Raw genomic sequence first — 20608 nt, 5'->3', positions numbered from 1 at the left:
CAATATTCTCTTTCAAGCATTCTCATGTCCCTTCCCCCCTCAAGTTTATTTTCTTGCTTTGAAGAATTAAGACAGGGAGACATCAAGAGGAGTTGGCCTATAATCGGAAGATTCACTCTTAACTTAGGTACTTTCCACTACCTAGGAGTGTTTCCATGTTACTTGAAGTGACTAAATACTAGAGATTTTGGTTTCAGTCAAGGCGCAACTATTCGAGATAACAGTACTTTTGGATCAAATTTCTTTGAGAAGTATGGTCCCTTTCAATATGCACTTTTAGAGTGAGGGATCTAGTAATTTCTTAGAATTTGGGAGTTAAAGTTTCATTGAATTTCTTTTTTTTGCCTATTGTGAGGTAACTTTAAGTTTTTTTTCAACTTTGTTTATGTTTAAAATTTATAGTATCATTGTCCCTTTTATTTTTTGTCATTTGGAAACTAAGTTAAAATATTTTGGTGTAATAATGATTGCTCCAATGAAATTTTGGTCGGCAAAATTATACTTGTAAATGTTGCATATTAATGATCTAGAAATTGTATGGACAAATTCTTTCATGTCATTATTGACTACCTTTTAGAAATTATCTTGAAGTTTTCCTAGCGGTTGTATTAAGCATTTTCATGACCACTTTGCAATTTGATTGAACAAATTGCAAATATTGACATTTCACTCTTGTCTTTCGTGTTTCAAGAAAGAATATATAAATCTAATTACAATAGGCACATTTAAATTGACGTATGTCTTATAGTATCAAAATTTCAAGCCTCACTCCACTCATTCCTCTCATAGTTTGCAAAACCAAAATCTAGTGTCATTTATTATGTAAAGAGGGATTCTATAGTAGTAGCAATCCACAAAATCTCATGTTAGAATCATGAACATAGAAACAAAATGAAAAATGAAATAAATGTATTTATTTAAAACTTTTTTTTCTTATTATTTGTAAGCAATGAAGAATTTTGATTTATTCCAAGTTTACAACTTAAATCCCATTTATTACTAGACAATGTCCAATCCATTTCTTTCTTCTTTTGGTAGACATGTTTTGATTTTTTTGTTTTGTTTGCTCCATTCCATTCCTTTGTTGATCTTGTTATAAAAAAGACCATAAATCCTTTCAAAATTTATCTCTATTTCTAGTCATAAGCATTTGTTTTAAGAATATCATTTATTTTAAATATAAAAATAATAATTTTCAATCTTCATAATAATAATTTCCTTCTCAATTTTAATATTTAAAATGCATTCCCACCCTGAAAAATTCAAATATCATACAAGCAAATTTTGTTTATAATATTTTTAAATAAATAACCAAATAAAAATCAATTTTCCGTAGTAAGAATATCTCAAATATTCATCTTCTAATAAACCGTCTTCGATGTAGATTGATCTAGACAGGTGAACCGTTCATTCCATGGATGATGGTTTCATAGTTCGAATTTAACTCCCAACTATAAAATTGGATCTCCTAAAATGAATGTCAAAATTGTAATTTAATGTATGTGACGAACAATTTGGACGTATTCCAAACTTACAGCTACAATAACTCATTTATCTGCGGGCAATTGCTGGTCTTGTGCTTGATTACAGCATTCTCTTTTATCTGTTTTGCATATTCGAAACCATCAAAGATATGAAAAGCACAGGATTTTGTTGATATATGATAACAGCTGGGCCTATTTGAGGGAGAGTTAGACCGGGTATATGGCTCGTATGTAGAAACTATAATAAGAAAAAAAGAGCATACAGAATTTTGCTTGTGTTTGACTCATGCAAATCATGACGATGTCAAGGAGGCCACTGGCACAAGGAAATGACTGTAATGGAAAACAGTGTGTTGATATAATCTCCATGAAAGAATTTCAGTGTGACCCACAAGAGTTAAAAAAGGAAGTTGGTGTAGAATGATATGATTTGAGCCATCATGAAACCAATTGATGCGTGTGAAATGCGGAGTGAAAGGTCACCATTTTTATACCATCCTCTGACTAGACAAAGACATGGCAGCCGCAGAATACAGAGGACAATGAGCTGCGAGGATAAAAATGGAGGTCATGCTGCGAGTGCACATTTGTGTGCTTCAGAGTACTCTTCAGCTTCTTTCCGATACACCCGCGCCACAGGTATAAGTATGTTCATGAATGAATTGACAAGTTTACATTACTATGAAGTACACCATCTGAAGCGCTTATGTAAGTCAAATCGAAGCATCCAAAAGGAACTTTAATGGAGAATCTGAATTCGAATAGCTCACTAGCAAATGAAGTTAGCTTCACAGATCACTTCTTTTCACAGTTACATGGTTGCAATGCATTTTATTCATTTACTCCTGATTGTGTAGAGCCTGATTACCCATTTGATCAGCTTCCTAAATAGCATGTTTCACGATTTTATACATGAACTGCATGAAATCTATCCTTGAAGTGATGGATTGATCGTGTTTTGTAAGTACAAATGTGATCAACATCTACCCTGGACGATAAGACTGCCATTTCTGTATGTGCCCTGTTTTTACAGTCCTTGAGTTTGCTTGTAGAACAGGCCAAGTGTTTGTAAGACTCTGTAAATACAGAGTAATGGAGTTCTATTGAATCGATTACTGTCAGTTTTACGTTACAGAAACTCTTATTAGGGGGTACTTCTGGTTTTTATTTGGACAGTAGGGAATGATTTGGTCTCCTTATAGTTTTTATTTGGACAGTAGGGAATGATTTGGTCTCCTTATAGTTTCGTGGCAACAAAGCACAAAATGGGTACTTCAAAAGCACCATGTCGATTGCATGCCCTTGATTGGACTGTACTTTCTCTGTAGATTTGATACAATTGAACAGTCGTCTTTCAATATTAGGTTTCATGGTATGCAGAATCCAAGGAAATGCTTTCAAAGTCCCATTTCAATTGCCTGCTCTGATTTGGGCTGTTCTTTGTTCATATTCGATAAAAATGAAAATACGGGTTTTGGTTATTAGTTTCATACTATTTAAATTTCGTGACCGTACTTGAAAAGTCTCGCTACATGCCATCAATCAGTCTGACGCTTCTGGAACATTTGTTAAAAGAGAAACTGTAGACCCAGTTTTTGGGCATAAACATTCAAGACCCTGCTTGAAATGCCCAGACACATTTTCATGCCTTCAGTTTGACTAATATGTCTTGTAAATTTGATAACTGTAACGTGGTTATTATAAAAAGTTTTAAGCCCTCAATTGCATTGCTGTTTTCCTGCAGACGTGATGAAAGGACGAGACGATGGTTTGAACATTTTTAGGAAGAGATTTTGGGCAAGCGTCTTGAAGAGAGTGTTATGCTCTAAACCAAAATCCACTGAAGTAAGCTCTGCAAATTCAATCTCCAAGGTTTTTGTTGTGTTATGATTTTTATTTCTGAACCTGAGCACATGTGTCGCTTGTCTCAGAAAAATGAGGGAGAGGAGAAACAGTGTTGTGGTTTTGGTAATTGTGGTTTTGGTTACTCCAGAAGTCCTGAAATCCATACTCACGTATTTCCATACTCAAAGGAAAAGACGAGTGTAGAGACACCAATTGGGGAATCGGAAGGCAAGAGAAATGATCAAAATAAGCATGCATCGGCAGTGGAACCTTTGGTTAAAGAAACATCGGGGGAATCAGAAGAGGAGCGAAATGAGCTTCAGAAACAATTGGTTGAAGTTGAAGAGAAACAAAATGCTGTGGCAGCTGCCATGACTGCATACGAAGAAGGATCAAGTCGCCTACAGGAAAGTGCAGCAATCAAAATTCAGCGTGTGTTTCGGGGTTATCTGGTACAATTCTCTTGGCCATTACAATGGGTTTTATGTAAAGGTAGTTTTTTCCATACTAAAAGGAACACCTAGATTAGTGGAATAACATGTCTAATTGTGGTTTGCAGGCCAGGGGAAGATTACTTTCTCTGAGAGGTCTCATGAGGCTGCATATACTGGTTAATGAGCAGAGTGTGAAACACCAAGCAATAAACACTCTGCAACGCGGACAATTGTTTGTTAAAATCAACTCTCAAGTTCACTTTAGGAGGATTCGAATGGTTGAGCAAAACCAAGCGCGTCAATGCTACCTCGAACAAAAACATCAAAAGTACCTCAAGAGCAAGGCATTCGATGTGAGGCCCATAAACATATATTTTGACAAATTTCTGTTTTCATCTTATGAACTCGTTGCATTTGCAGGCTATAATTACTTAAAACTACAGGAATGCCTTTTTTTATAAATCTTCTGTGAAAGAATGTTACAGATTATGAATTTTTTTAATTCGATACAGAAAAAGGGAATAAATTTTTTGAAACATAATGCCATGCCATGAATTGGAATCATAGAGTGAGAAAATTAAAGAAATCTAATCCTCTGATTTGTTTGATATATGTTTGACTTCGTACTCATGCCTGTTTATAACTGATACGAATAATATATTGGAGTCTAGTTTGACATTCATATTTATGTCGAGTAAGGATTGTTCTCTCTCATGAGATGGAAACAAATTATAGCCTCAGAATGCATCCATTGTGATACAATCTTTACTCAATTTCCTAATTATATCAACCTTATACTTCTCCTCTTGTTAGAAATTGGGGCCATAGGAAATTATTTGATGCCCTCTATAATTCTATTACGTCCTGATAGAATGAGGCCAATCTATTTTTCTTTTCATGAGATTCTTTGAGAGATCGTCTTTGTAGCCATTTGAAATGAATTACCCAGAAAAAAGTTTTCTGAATTTCCTGTATCTCACAACATCATTTGTGATGAAATAACTAATTGAAATGTGATGCAGACAATCAGCCCAGCACTGTTCAACTTAAACAGTTACAGAAAACAGATAGGGTGAACATTCATGTAGAAAACATCAGACGCCTTGAGGAACATTCTCAATTGCACAGAAAGCCAAAAATATAACAGGAGCTCATATATTTACAGATTAAAGGAATCAAAATCTCTGTACAACAGAGATGCACCCCTGCTTCCTGACCCAGCTTAATAATGATAACTAGCTTAATAATGGTAACTTCAAGTTTCTGGATTCGATTTTGTTTTTCTTTTTTCATCCATCCTTTATTCCCTAACTCTCCTGACCCGTTAACCAACCATCACCTTAATAATCCTTTCTTTGCTAACAAAGCCACTCATTTCTAACAGTACCCTTATCTATTTTATTATCCACGTTGCTGTACCGCTTGAACCTAGCAAAGTCAGTCAGATTTGTCTCCTAAAACAGGGGGATTGGAATCCCAAAAGTCAGTTTGCATCATTCTAACCTTCTTTTCAAATTTTGAACTAAGTTTATATACATGAGAAAAACCTTTGTCAAATAATAACCAAACTAGGGGAAAGGGCCCAGTATTCCAGTGTGTTCTAGTGGGTGTGATAGTGGTTGTTGATTTAATATTTTACACTTGTTGATATATTGTCCAATATTGTTTACAACATTGCACCGATAGTTGTGACTTTGAAGTTGATATTGCTGATGATGACTAGCAAAATTAATGAGTTGTATCCCTTTGTTCTAAAAAGCAACCAATCATGTGATACCACATCAACTACACAAGTAAGGGTCTCCCTTTTGCATGACCATTGGTCTCTCTTTTTTTTGGACTGTTTTGGATACCTCACAAAGCATGCTGACATGGCATCAAATTGATGACGTGAGCCTGAAACCTTAGGTACAAGCAAGGGACTTTCCAAGTAAGCTGCTGTATATAATTGGGAGTGATTTGAAATTTCTAAGTAGGATTTGAGAAGCACAAGTTAGGGTGCTTAACCACTATGTCCTCTTCCCCATTCATCAATAATCCATGAAAGAGTTTTGAATAGATGATAGAACCATCCTTTCGACTTGAAGAAACCGGCCACAACATCCTCCACCAAATAGAGATCTCTTAAAATCATCACATGTTTTCTTCTTTCACTTCCAACCACTTAACCGCTTATTGGAATAGAGATAGTCCTCCTTGCCAGTCTTCATCCTCTTTTTCCAGCTCCTTGAGAGCTTAGCAGTTCTCCTCCATTGAAAATCACCATTTGTATTATCTACTCATAAATCACTTAAAACAGAAATAAAATTAAGGGAATAAAACTCTCCCACAAGTGCTTTCTCCCCCTGCTGTATGCCATTTAGGTATGTGATCCATTTCATATATTGTCAAAGGACTTTCATTTTGCAACTCAATGTGATATATTTCAAAAAAAACAAATTCTTTTGATTGTCGTTTCTACCATATTGTTCATATTTGTACTCTATCCCTCAATTATCCTTGTTTCGTCTTAGCGATGTGATGACCTTCTACTCCTTTTGCATCACCAATGGGATTCTCAAGACAATCCTCTAGCTGCTTTGGACAAGTGTTCTCTAAAACCATAAATCTTTATCACATATGGGACTCCCAATAATCTCCATATTTGTTGCCGTTTCCTCTCCAACATAGACTGCTTCCACTGCTACAACATTTGGGCCTCCTCTTGTGATAGGCTATATTCCTTCTCATTTCCATCTTCCAACTCTTGTGCGTTATAATCTTCAATTCCTTCTTCGCGGTAACACAACTCCATGAAACTCAACTCTTCATCTCATTCATCTATTTATGCTTTCTCTAACACTTGGAAGATCTCATTCAATGGTCTTTTACCCACTTATATTTTTGCCAACTCTTCAATGGATTCTATCTTTCATTGCTCTGATAGTTTCACTTCTTGGTCAATCCTTGATTCAATGATTTCCTCTTTGAGAATGGCTCTCGCTCACAAAGGGAGTATTCAACCTCAGTATTTTTTTTCACCTTCACTCCACTCTTTAGTGCCTTTGTTGTAGATTTCTCTCATTGGCTTCTTATTTTTGCATACCTCATAATCTTCCGACATGCACCATGACTCCTCCATCTCAAACTCTAATTGTTGCAACTCCTTCACCTGGTCCTTTATTAACTTCTTCCTTTTTCCCTCTTACTCTTTCTTCCAACTTGCTCTTTTTCACATCCTCAGCCCCAAAAGAGAGATGCAACTCTCTTCTACTCTTTTGTTCTAAATTGATCATCTATCAACCATATACCAACATTCTTTTGCTATTCTTCATCTCTTTAAAGAAATTAATACAAAGGTACAGAGCACATCTACAAGTGAATGCTTCACAGGCTAATACAAAATGTTCTCGACTTATACTGCTGCACCAAAATAGATAGAAACATATTGCTTACGAAAATAATTTCAGAATCATCCATAGAAATGTTTTCCTCCTCTTCATTTATGTAAAGCTAACCACATCACAACCACCTTTGTTTGTCTTGTAACAACAGAAAGCTCCAGTATTTGTCTTGTAAATATAAAGGCCCGGGTGTGTACCCTATAAGCTCCAGTATTTGTTCTCTCTTCAAATTTACTGTTAAAAAAGTAAAATTCACCAATCATCTCCTCTATTGACTCACCAGGCTTCTACTCGGTTGCCTTAGAAACTTCGGAGTGCAATTTCTACGCTCATCACTGGAGCATTTTTTTTGCAAGCAAATTTTGGACAAACATTGAATATCTCAGATGCGTCAGAAGAAGTTAAGAACAACAAGAAGCTCCAAAACACTCAAGTCTGCAACGTCCATCCAGAAGTTGACGTGCCTTTTCTTTTCTAAGATGCAGGCTTCTTCTCTAACACAAATACCTAAATATGTCTTCAAATGCTACCAAAAGAACACGGTACATGATATCCGCCTTAAAGTTTCCTTAAACTCCTATGCAAAAATTTTGGCTGAATTGCTTTCTTTCCACTCAACATTCTCCCAGAGTTCCACTAGATCTTCAACTCGAAGCATTAGAAAAGAGGCATTATAAACTTCTTGACTTCAACCCTTATATTAAAATTTTGCAACTGTACATATAATGTGAATGAAAGAATAACCATAGTCAATGGAGAAACTGGAGACAAATACTAAAATAGAGCATCTGAAAGACACAAGAAAAATTTGCTCTGATGCCAAACTGATGTAGACACTCAGCCCAGCACAGTTAAACAATTACAGTAAACAGACAGAGGGAACATTCATGTAGAAAACTACAGGCACCTTGAGGAACATTCTCCGTTAGACAGGAAAATCAGAAAACAACGGTAATATCATATATTTACAGATAAAAGCATGAAAGGAATTAAAAATCTCTGAACAAAAGAGATGCACAGCGCACCCATCCTCTGCTCTCTGCTCTTGAAATTCCAATCTTCAGCTTAATAAGCCTTTCTTTGCTAACAAAGACACACTTCTAACAAGACTATCTATTTTTAGTATTCACATATCTGAGCCACCTAAAGCTCTTTCTAAACATAGGAAATATGAAGAAGAAGATTTCCACTATCTATATGAAACTATCAAATATTGCTTCTGGATTTGATTGTGCAATTATTTTTGCATCCATGTTTGATGATATTATTGGGATAAGAGAAAGAAAGCATCATGAGAAAGTAAGAGAATAGAAGACCAAGCCCATGATGCTCTCTTTCTCTTTTCCTGATGTCTCTTTTCCTGATGACGGATTACAGAGTGTGATCTGAAACGTTGATGCAAAAAAATTACACAATTGAATCCAAAAACATAATATTTGATAATAGCAAATATGGTTCAATTTGTCTTCTAAACTTGGGGGATTGGTTTGATTCAGCTTCCTATAAATCACAGGAGTCAGTTTGCATCAAAATGATTCAGTCTATCAGCGAGTCTTAGCCATGAAAATCCATCTCAATAATTTTCATCTATAAGAAATTTTGTTTGTTACTCAGTCATGGATAGCTACTGAAAGTCAAGCTTTCGGAAATCCGAGACAGCTTGAAGGCTACAGACTACTAAATAATGCTTAGCCCCAAAATTGTGTTTCATTTGTTTTTTAACAGCCTCCTAAATTATTTTTATTTCAAAAAACATGCCAATGATGGATAGAAAGATTGAAATTCTTCATCGCCACCATAGCATCCTGCATGGCAACAGATAGAAAAGTAGAAAATTTCTGAACTGATTACGAAGCATCTAAGCGTCAGAACCTTTGGTTATAGATTGTACACATCTACATGTATAGGAAGTACTGAACTTTTTTATTAGACCTACGTTGAATAACCAGTTTTCATTGTTCAAACTTTGTTTCTATCTTTTTGATTCTTTAGTTTCAACCTTTCGGAGCAGGCACTTTAATGCATTGCTAAAATCAAATTTCTTGTTACACTAGAAGTGTTTTCCGGGCTGAAGGATCTTATCTAGAGTTTCAGAAGTAGCAAATTTTAAATTTTAATTTTTTTAGAAAAAGTAGCATTGCTTTATGCGTTTCTTGCTTTCCAATTTCGTTATTCCCTTTTATTTCCAAATACTGAATAAAAGCATTTTCTCTAGACTGAAGCTATGCATCAAGAGGAATGGGATAACAGCTCGTTTTCCAAGGACGAGATTCAAGCTAGATTGCAGAACAAAATCGAAGCTGCTATTAAGCGAGAAAGGACACTGGCATATGCATTTTGTCACCAGGTATGTATGAAACGGCCCAAAATTGAGTAACGCCCATACATAAAATCATAAGCTGGGTTGTCTTTCTCATCTTATTACCAAACTATTTTAAAGAGAAGTCTCTGAATGGTTTTTGTAAAGATAGGCTAACCTAAGCACCTAGAACTAAGATTAATTACAAAATTGCAAGTGTTATTCAAAGCTACAATCTCTGAAATTCTAGCCATAGGTTAGATAGGTAAATCCAAGGAGGGTCATGGCTAATCCAATTAATCAGACTCAATCTTTTGTAAGTAATGAATTAACTTGCACAAGAGAAGCATGCAGCAATACTATGCTACAAATGCTTGAGGATCTTAAGCCACCTTAACAGGGCAAAGCTCTAAAAGTCTACAAAATACAGTGTGATGCCGGTAAACTAACCACAAGCTCCTAAGTACTCTACAAAGTCCTTCGATGCCAGCGAAACTAGCTAAGATACATACATATAACACCTGGAACAACTTAATTATCTAAATAAGACTACAATAATGATCACAGAACTTAATTAAGAGTTAGTCACAAGTTAACTATCATAACCCTGTGCACACTAAAGGATTAGGGATACAGCATGTAACCTTCCAACTCATAAACAATTCGATATGTAAGGGATGTAGAATGTGCTTTCAATTTTGATGACACCGAATATAGAATAATTAAAGATTGAAATGCTTAAATCTTTAAGGTATTCATAGAGAAGTTTAGGATCGGTGATCTACTAATCCTGTCAAGAAAATATTGATAGATAAAATAGATCAGAATTGTATAAGCATATTTACAAATAAAAGGCATCGTTTTAACTGATGGAATTTGGCTGAGTAAGATATTTATCCAGTGTATCTAGAACTATAATTTATATGGTTTGAATCATGTTATCTACGTATAGGCATATATGATCTAAATAAACGAATATATCAATAGAGTTACATATTGACTGAAATCAATGCTTTTTTCCGATTTTCATACGGTACCTTGTGATCTACAACATGTTTTTGGGAGGGAGAAATATTAACTTAATAAATATGGAGATGCTTATTGTGATTAGTTTGTGAATATAAAATCTGTGGAACCATCCTGTTATTTAAATTTTGTATCTCGAACATCTGATACACAAGAGTGGTTGTTGTTTGGTGTCTTGCAGATGTGGAAAAACGTCCCAAATGCAGTACAAACTATGTTGATGGAAATTGATCTAGATAAACCTCAGTGGGGGTGGAGTTGGTTAGAACGCTGGATGGAAACCAGGCCTTGGGACAACCACCACACTGTTGAGAAGGCATACTCACTCATTAAAGTACACGGAGGCTTGAAAAGGCCTAACTCAGAGATGAACAGTGTTGGTTCCTCTTCAATGCCATCAAAGACAATGCTTGATTCAGAAGTTACCAATGGTGACACCTTTTCAAACACATCCATCTTGAGTAATGTGTCATCAAGGTTTAACAAAATCGATTCAAAAACGAATGATACTGTACTCTCTTCAAATCCATCCATGTGGAGTAATATGTCATCGTCATTGAAAAATCTTGATTCAGAAACAAGCAATGCTTTTACTTCTTCAAAACCATCAGGGTTGAGTAGTATTTCTTCAAGATTGAAAAAGAAAAATTCAAATTTTGACAATTTATTAATCTCCTCATATCCCTCTATGTTGAATGATGAGAAAACACATTCATTCACGAAAGTACATTCTACAGGACATGACAGAGAGCAAACTGTGCACATAGGGTTGGAAAACCCTAATTCAAAAGTGATCAATGTTGTTAGCTCTTCAATACCTTTCATGGTGAGGAATGTATCTTCAATGAAGGATGATATAAAGAATAATCACAGTATTTTGATATCAGAAAGAACTGGGAACAAATCACATCACAGTTTAGCTTGTACTACTAGTTCTGTTACAAAAAATGATGAAAGCTTGATAAGCTCCTTTCGAACCCCCAACTATATGGTCTCCACAGAGTCCACCAAAGCAAGGGTTAGATCACAAAGCACTCCAAAGCAGAGATTGTTCTCTTCTACATCAAAAGATTTTAGTCCAAATAGCTCCATCAAAGCATCTATGGTTTCATTTAGAAGTCCTACTACCACTATCAAACTCTGTTCAGAACCATTTAAATCAGGGGAAACTAGTAGGAAATTATGCTTGGGACTACTGAAATCAGAGAATCATAGTAGCTCATCGAGAGACCTTAGTGTTGAATCAAAGAGATTCTTACAGGCTTGGGGTGGAAGAAAAGCTTATACATGAGCACTTGTATATTTACCTATCCACTCCAGTATGATATTGCATTCTTGTTTCTTGGAATTGTGGGGAGTAAATCTCACTTGCATTCCGATTATATCTCTTGGATGAATACTGTCACTTTTCTTGGATTATTGTGTGCAATAAAGACATAGCTAGATAATGGGAGAACCTCATTTGATGTGGAGTGCATCAATAAGGCATTCACATGGTCTGATGGCTTGGAGGATTGAGAAATTTATTTTGGAGGTTTTCAAATACTTTACACTGAGTGTGGCATGGATTGACCATGAGATCCATGGACTTAAAATATGTAATTTATGAGGTCGGAGATTTTTCTGTTAGCATAAGGGCTTTCCTCTTTTTGTTCAGTGCATTGTCTTTGATTTCATGTTGGATTTGACTAATAATTGTATTGTATGCCATTTGAAATTCTATCTAACATTAAAAAAAAAGTATTTTGTGTTCTTTGTTACTGAAATTGAACCTTCGTAACACCCTACAATTTATTGCATTGTTGGATTCTAGTTTACATATGAAACTCAATGGGCTCTTTAAAATAGCGGACACTTCAAAATAAAATTGTTTATTCTATACTTATTGGTTGTGAATGATTCAAGTTTCTAGCATCTTTTGAATGGAGGATTTTATATCATCTACATGTTTGTTTTGCTAATCAGTACAAAAGCTAAAGTCTATGCTTATAATTCTTCAACCAAGAACTAAGGATTAAGGGCCCCCAAAGTCACTCAGGGTATGATCCCAACATCATCTCTCATATGGTGCCTTTATGGATTTGAAGCTTGTTAGATGGTCTTAATCAAGAAACATTCAATCATTCTTACCCATTATGCTCAATCGATTGAACTACAACTCTTTCATTTCAAAGAACTTGATGCATTTCAAGAATTTCCCACTTTGACTTGGGTTTCCATGTTAAATTTTAATAGATAATTGCATGATCAGTGTAATAACTAATAAAATGAAATCAAATAAAAACTAGAAGTCTCCTTGTAAATGGGCTTCTCTAGCAATTATATCTAACGAAGTGTATGATCTGTAAGTCTATAAAAGACAAAAGAATGGTGGATGTTGGTTCGAGGAAAACTGCTCAGAGTATGTTGTAGCTCATTTAGTTTTTGTCATCTGGTTTTATTTAGACAATTTTCCACCACCCAGGAAGGTTCTAGACTTAAGTCCAACTCTTCAGACCGCTCTTTGGTAGACCATGTAGTTTCATCACAAAAATTAATTCTGCCCTATGAACAACATCATTAGCCTTTTTACAAGGAATGCAATATTCCATCTTTGAAAACCTATCAACCACTATAAAAATTGAAGCATGCCCTTATTGAGTCTTTGGTAAACCAAGAACAAAGTCCATACTAATATCCTACCAATATAACTTTTCTAGTACATGTAATGGTTGATACAACCCTGTCTTTTGCTTTGCTCCTTTTTCTATCTGACAACTTTGCAACTCTATTCAAACTTCTTGACATCTTGTTGTAACTATGGCCGAAAATAATTCTCACTAACTAGAGCAATGGTTTTATCTCATCTAAAATGTCCAACCAACCCTCTACTATGCTTTCCTTTGATGAGATTCTCCCTCATAGAACTCCTTGGAATGCACAACTAATTCCCTCTAAATATCATATCATCCTAGATGATGAAATCCAACCACTTTGTTCTATCTAGGGTAATAGGTTTTGTACAAGTCTTTCAAGCTTCTCCAAAATCAAGATCCTTTGGTAAAAACTCTTGAGTTCCTCAAACCTAACAACCTCAATCTACAAATCTATTACCAAAAAATGTCTACTACTAAGAGCATTTGCAACCTTGTTAGACTTCCCACTCATGTGTTTCAAAATAAATATATAGCTCTACAAAAACTCAACCCATTTCAAATATTTTTGATTCAACTTTCCTTGAATGTTCAAATATTGCAAAGCTCGATGATCAATATAGAAAACAAACTCCCAAGGAAGAAGATAGTGTCTCCACTTCTTTAGTGTTTGAACTATAGTATATAATTCATGATCATAAACATAATATTTTCTTTTGGAATCATTTAAGTTCTCACTAAAATAAATCATAGACCCACTTTCTTGGCTCAAAATAATTCCTATTACGGTACCACTAGCATCACAATATACTTGAAATACCTTATTAAAATTTGTAAGTGTTAAAATAGGTTTTTCTAGTAACTTTCTATTTTAACAACTCAAAAATCTGATTTTTTCCTATAGTCCACTTAAACTCCTTCCTAGATCCCCTCTCATTGATTCAGTCAAGGGTACATAGACACTACTAAAACTTTTGATAAAAGCTAGTGAAACCATGAACAAATCTTAGCTTAGTAGCACACCTTGGAGTAGGTCATTCGAGGATAGCGTTCACTTTCTCTAGGTCCATTTTTAGACCTTCTACTGAAAAAAAAAATCTTAGATATAATACCTTCTTTTTCACAAAAAATGCATTTGTTCAAATTAATCAACGATTTCTCTGCCCTTAACCTCTCAAACACCCTATGAATATGCATTATATGCTCCTCCAATGTTTTAATGAAGATAAAAATATCATCAAGGTAAATAATGACAAACTTACCCATAAATTCTTTCATACTTCATTCATGATTCACATGAAAGTTCTCGGTGCATTGGTTGGCCCAAAAGGTATGACTAACCACACATACAATCTTTTTTTTTTTTTTTGGTTTTAAAGGCAATTTTCCATTCATCTCCTCTAATATGAATCTAGTAATATTGATGCAAAGTCTAAACTAGTCTAGGTGAGTTCCATAAGCCACATTTTTCCATTCATCTCCTCTGATATGAATCTGGTAATATTGATGCAAGTAAGGTTTATGCAAAGTCTAAACTGGTCTAGGTGAGTTCCATAAGCCACAAATAACTTCCAAATGCAGGTTAAGATCCAAGCTAATAGGTGAATGTCTTTTCCCAATCCACTTAACTCCAACAAACCCCTTGTTTCCACTCCTACACCCACAATTCACTCTAATTCCAATCTAACTCCTTGCTTATCCTAAAGCCTTATAAGCTACCCTAGGATCTTTACACAACCAACACTCAAAGACCACCAAGTGACAAGATAGAATCTTTAGACATCTTCTCTACCTAGTTTTCAACCATTTCCCAAGTTACACCCCTTAACTCAAACACCCACGTCAATATCTATCAACTAGGGCTAAATTGACCTACTAGAATTAGGCCAATTTATGATGGTTTTTGGTTGATTCAAGTAGGGCTTTCAAAATTTATGGGCTACATTGACCATCCACTAAAATTGGTTGTTCCAACATTTTAAGGACAACTTAGTCCACTAACTTCCACCTTTCTTTGCTATCCCACACTCCCAAAACCCTCAACTGCAATAACATACTTTGTTCACAAGGATAGTCACATGCAACATGCCTAGCCCAAATTACATAATTTTGCATAGATAATACCAATGAAAATTAAATTTTAAACAAAATAAGTTAGAGTACATGCCTACCTCTCTCTTGACCAAAAATTATAATTTTTCAACAACACATTTAAGAGGAATAGGCCATTTTTTGTGAAACCCTTTACACACCTTAATAAGACCAACAATCTTACAAAATTCAATGAAATTCTTCAATTCAACTATTAAATCCAATGTGTGAAAAATGTATAAAATCAAATCCTCCACCTATTCAAACCATTGAGCAACAAAGATGTTCAAGAAAATTGACAAGTTGCAATACTAAACTACTTATCGGTAATCACAGTCCTAAAGTAATCATGCATTTACACAACCAAAAAACTTGCCAATGTTCCATTAACTTTGCAATATTTTTCCAATTTTGCAACATTTTGACAATTTCAACACAAGACCATGCAAGACACCTCTAAACATAACCAAATGACCCAAAAGCATGCCAAACACCATATTGCACCATAATCCTTCCAAAATATGAATTTGACTTCCCATTGACCAAGGTTACTTCTATTGGCCAATGAGCAAGTATGCACATAATGATGCAATAATTGAACCAATGACCACAACTTAATATGAAATGGCTACCAAATGCATTTCACCTACATGCCAACACCTAAAGAACCCAAAGCCAAAATTGAAGGGGAAATTAACATGATTCCCCATGATGTCCTACATCATACTCCCCATGATAGCAAAACTCAAGTCCCTTGAGTTGCTAGCTCCCATAAAGTCACTCCATGCTTGCTAATATCATGCTCCAACATCCACAATACCTTAGCTTTAGGAAGACCCTTCCATTTGACTAGATACTCTTTATAGGTGTCTTTCCCTAGCTTTTTAATCACTTTGTTATCAAGAGTGCATTCTCACTTCATACATTTGTTAGCTGGCAAGTCTTTTACCCATTCCACATCTATTGAGGTGCCATCTACCTTTCTCCAATCACTGACCACATTATGCCCCTTGTACAATGTCAAATCTTCTATGTTGAAAATGGGTGAGTTCCCTAAATCTAGTGGAAGCTCTATTTCATATGCATTGTCACCATACTTGTGAAGTATTTTACATGGAACTATCTTCATAATAAGCTTACTATATTGAACTTTAACAAGTCTTTCCTTCCTTATATATGCTAACACCAAATCACCAACTTTGAAATGTTTCTCCTTCCTTGTTTGTGAAGGATTTAACCAATACAAATCCACAAAGCTCGAAGAATACATGCATGTAAAAAACCTGTCATAGAAGAAAAAGATGAGAGGAGGCAAGGGTTTTTCTTTGAAGATATGCAATTTGTATTCTCAGAAATGAAAAAGATGTAAGATAATTAGATACAATCTATCCTTATAGTAGGAGATTGAAACCCAAAAAGGGTAACCTAAAAGGTAAAAAGGTAACCTAAAAGGTAAATGTTATTTAATAATTTCTAAATAATTATTAAATGAGAATGCAAAAGGTGCATAAAGTAAAATCTTAAGAAGGGAGTAAAGCACATTTAATAAATTAAATTAAATTAACACTTTACTCTAACACCCCCCTTAAGATGAGCAACAATGCAACTACAAACAATGCAAAAAGAAAAGAAACTGCAATGCAATGTTGAAAGAAAACTTGGGTCTTGACAACAAGGCTTGATGAGGTACCCAATCACAACCAAATCTCTATGAAACGAACAAATAGAGAAAACCCAGTGGGAAAAACTCTACTCCAAAAAGAGAAAGCATGAAAAAGAAGGAAGGAAGGAATCATCACTAAGACCCCCCAAGGACAACTTCATTCACCCCAAGCATAGAACACAATTCAAGATACTGCGGGGATGCAAACGGTTTAGTGAATATGTTTGCAGCTTGTTGAGTAGTAGGAATGTATTCCAAGCTCAAAGTGCCATCTTGAATTATGTACTTGATGAAGTGCATGTGAAGCTCGATGTGCTTGGTAAACTTATGTTCAACTGGGTTGCGTGAAATGTATACAACACTCTGATTGTCACACCACAAAAAGGTGGGACTATTAGGAGAAAATCCAAACTCTATCATCAACTATTGAAGCCACAAACCTCTTGGCTAGCCAATATAGTTTCCCTGTATTCTGTCTCTCTAGATGATAATACCTGAGCATGCTTCTTCTTGCAAGACCATGTAATAGGACCAGAACCAAGATAAAATACAAAACTAGAAGTAGACTTGCAATCATCAATATCACTAGCCCAATATGAATTTGTGTAACCAACAATGTGAGGATCCCCCTGATGTGTAGTGAATGTCGTAACATGTTGTACATCTAATATACCTCAAGATATGTTTGGAAGATTGCCAATAACTCTCATGAGGATCATAAGAGAATTGAGAGACAAGTCCAACCACAAAATAAATATTAGGATGTGTGTGTTAGGTACAACAAACTACCCACAAGCTGTCCACTGTAGGAGTAAAGCAAGTGGTAGATAAAATAATGCCTAACTAAAAAGGTGTGGGAGTAGGCTTGCTGTCATGTCCCCTTTTCAAATAATTAAAAAATAATAATCTTTGCTAAGGCAGGCAGGCCCAAGAAAGTGAAGTTTCAGAAAAAGGGGGTTAATCTTTGGAAACCGTTGGACTAATAAATGAAAATTATTATTAAAATATGTTTCATTAACCTCTCTTGGATGTGAGTTACAGTTATGCCCTCTTTTAAGGGGTTTTGGAGGCATTTTGGGCTCATTCCAGAACTTGATTTTTGGCTCATTCTTTGTTATTCTTCAGAGGCTGCCAAACCTGTGGAGAAGGAGACCCAAGAACGGGAGTTTGCAGGTTTCCAGGGAGAACCAAGAACGGGAGTTTGCAGGTTTCTAGGAAGGCTAAGGACGGGAGTTTGAAGCCATTCCATGTGCATGCTCATACAGAGTTTGCCTTTGTGCTGAACAGTGCAGATTTGTGAGTTTCCGGGTGTATTTTTGTAAGAGTTTGGTGTTTCCGGTTGAGTATTTCATATCAGTTTTGGTTGCTGCTGTATTTTATAATTTAAGTTGTTAAAATAGATCTGAATATATATATTGGGACGTGATTAAACTTCTGAGATAGATTATTAGTGTTCTTGTGGTGTTTCCGGGCATATTTTGTGCTATTTCGGGAGCCCGATGAGCATAGTTTTGGTCCTACATTTTTGAGCTATTGTGTAAAGGCTATACGGATCTGGAAATGTCAATTTGTAGGCTGTTATGCTGCTGAAAGCTCTGTAAAAATTTCCATTTTCAGATTCATTAATAATTTGTGAAGTTGTGAAGCTTTTAGCACTATTTTCAACATACCTGATTTGGGGTTTCTTGAGGAATTTGGTGGATCTTTGGGATATTAGCTGTTTGATTTTAAAGATCTGATTAGAGGTTGGAAATATCATGAAAAATCAGAAAAGGGACATTTCAGTGGTATCAGAGCCATGATCTTGCCAGCCTGAGGGTTTGTAGAAGTTGCAGGTCAGTTTTGACAACTACCCAGATCTTGCATGTCAGTTTTGACAACTACCCAGATTTTGCATGTCATAATTTATGGTTGCATGTTTCTTATAATCAGATTCATGTTAAAATTTATGGTTACATTCTACTTCTAATCATTTTCATGTTAGTTCTTGGTGAATTTGGTGGTTGCATGTTACTTCTAATCAACTGCATGTCAAAATTTATGGTTGCATGCAACTAAGTGAAAGAGAAAAAAGATATTTGCAGCGAGAAAAGAATAAAGAAATTTTGATCAAACCTCCAGTTGAAAGTAAAAGTACAAAATCCAAGGAAGGGAAAAGTATGGCTGATCCAGATGAGATGGCAAAGAAATTCTTCCAAGACATCCAAAACACTCAGAAGCAAACAGTGGATAGTTTGGTAGAAACTAGAGAGGCTTTGCGAATATTGACAGAAAAACTACAAGGAGTTGCATCTATTAATGAGAAAGGGAGCACTTTAGAGGAGCCAAGAAATCTGAAATCCACACCATCTAAATCAACCAAAACTATTTTCTTGCCTGCAGATGAGCCACCAGTACCAAATCCAGCCATTAATCCTATGGAAGAGGTTACATGTAACTTGATTACATTAAGAGCTACTTATAATGGCTTAGATGATGACTTTCGTAGTTCAGTTCCTTTTAGAGAATATGTGGATATGATGAACACTTTGATTCCCAAGAAAGAATATAGAAGGGAGCATGACATAAGTGGAAGAGAGATCAAAAATAAAATAAGCAAGTTTATAGCACCTACTTTTGATGGAACAAATAAAATTTCAGCTAGAGCATGGCTACAAAAATTACAGACCTTCTTCACACTTAACCCCATGAAGGAGAGTGATTTTGTTCAAATTGCAAGTCTACACTTGGAAGATGCAGCCTATGATTGGTGGTATCATGGAATGACTACTCAAGGTCATGATCAGGTAACTACATTTGATGATTTTAGTCAAAGAGTGATAGATAGATTTGACCTCAAGGATGATGATTATGAGGGTGTTGTTGTGCATGATGGTGAGATACCTGGTGTAGATGAGCAGACATTGAGCATTCATGACTTTTCTAAGAGAGAGTACCAGGCACAGTTAGATGCTTTGTCACATGAGGTTGAGGCTAGTAGTACTTCACATGATTTATCCCGCCAGCTGAAGGTGTGTGAAGACAGTATTGTCACTACATTATCTCATCATGACAGGTATGTGGAGTTAGTTGGTATTGGTCATATTACTCAAGTCAGGATTTTGCTTGAGTTACCAGCTAATTCTAGTTTACAGATATGGAGTCGAGATTCTTATATTGGCATTTGGGGTTCAGTTGACTATAAATCATTAACACTTTTTGGTAGCAGTGATTGTTTGGGTGCTACCATGGATTTGATTAGCAGATTGCACGGTGTTGTCTTTTCTTGTGCCAGGAGCTTATCCGATGTTTGTATTAGTTTTTATACACCGGTGTTGGTCTTTGTTCATATATCTAGTCGACCATACTTGCTGGAATGTGTTGATGATATTTCATATTTGGCAGTGTGTATAGATGAGTCCCAGGATCATATTGGCATTGATGACATCCAGGAGGATGTAGTGGGCAGTTTTGAAGACTTAGTTTCCTTGGGTACAGAGGAGTTGGACAGCAGTGCTAATGTTTTTGATACTTCGTATGTTGATATGAGCTTTAGATTTAATTCACAGGGTATGGATTGTAATACTCTAGAGACTAGTGACTTTGAGGATACTCCTTTAGACAGTGCATCAGAGGAGGATTGTAGGAGACAGTCAAGCCAGTGCCATCATGTGCCTAATCAGTTAAGAGTTAGTGACCAAGACATTGTTATCGCTTGCCAGCATTTTGATGCTGCTCGTCAGTTGTTAGCAGTTTATGGATGGGGTTCTC

General features: G+C 35.6%; 1 protein-coding gene across 1 annotated transcript; it reads left to right on the top strand.

The window, feature by feature from the left end:
- Nucleotides 1–1815: 1815 nt before the first annotated feature.
- Nucleotides 1816–12127, top strand: LOC149564693 (uncharacterized). Its single transcript, XM_089818246.1, has 6 exons — nt 1816–2123; nt 3229–3329; nt 3416–3781; nt 3889–4116; nt 9362–9493; nt 10653–12127. Exons 1-6 carry the CDS (start codon nt 1925–1927, stop codon nt 11760–11762), a joined length of 2136 nt encoding a protein of 711 aa, XP_089674372.1. The 5' UTR covers nt 1816–1924; the 3' UTR covers nt 11763–12127.
- The last annotated feature ends 8481 nt before the right edge of the window (nt 12128–20608 follow it).

This window comes from Cupressus sempervirens, chromosome 3, assembly GCF_028749045.1.
Source record: "Cupressus sempervirens isolate cs-2001-9-10 chromosome 3, ASM2874904v1, whole genome shotgun sequence".
Lineage (NCBI taxonomy): Eukaryota > Viridiplantae > Streptophyta > Pinopsida > Cupressales > Cupressaceae > Cupressus > Cupressus sempervirens.
Note: the sequence above shows the minus strand (reverse complement) of the source record. Positions and strands in the feature narration are given on the sequence as shown.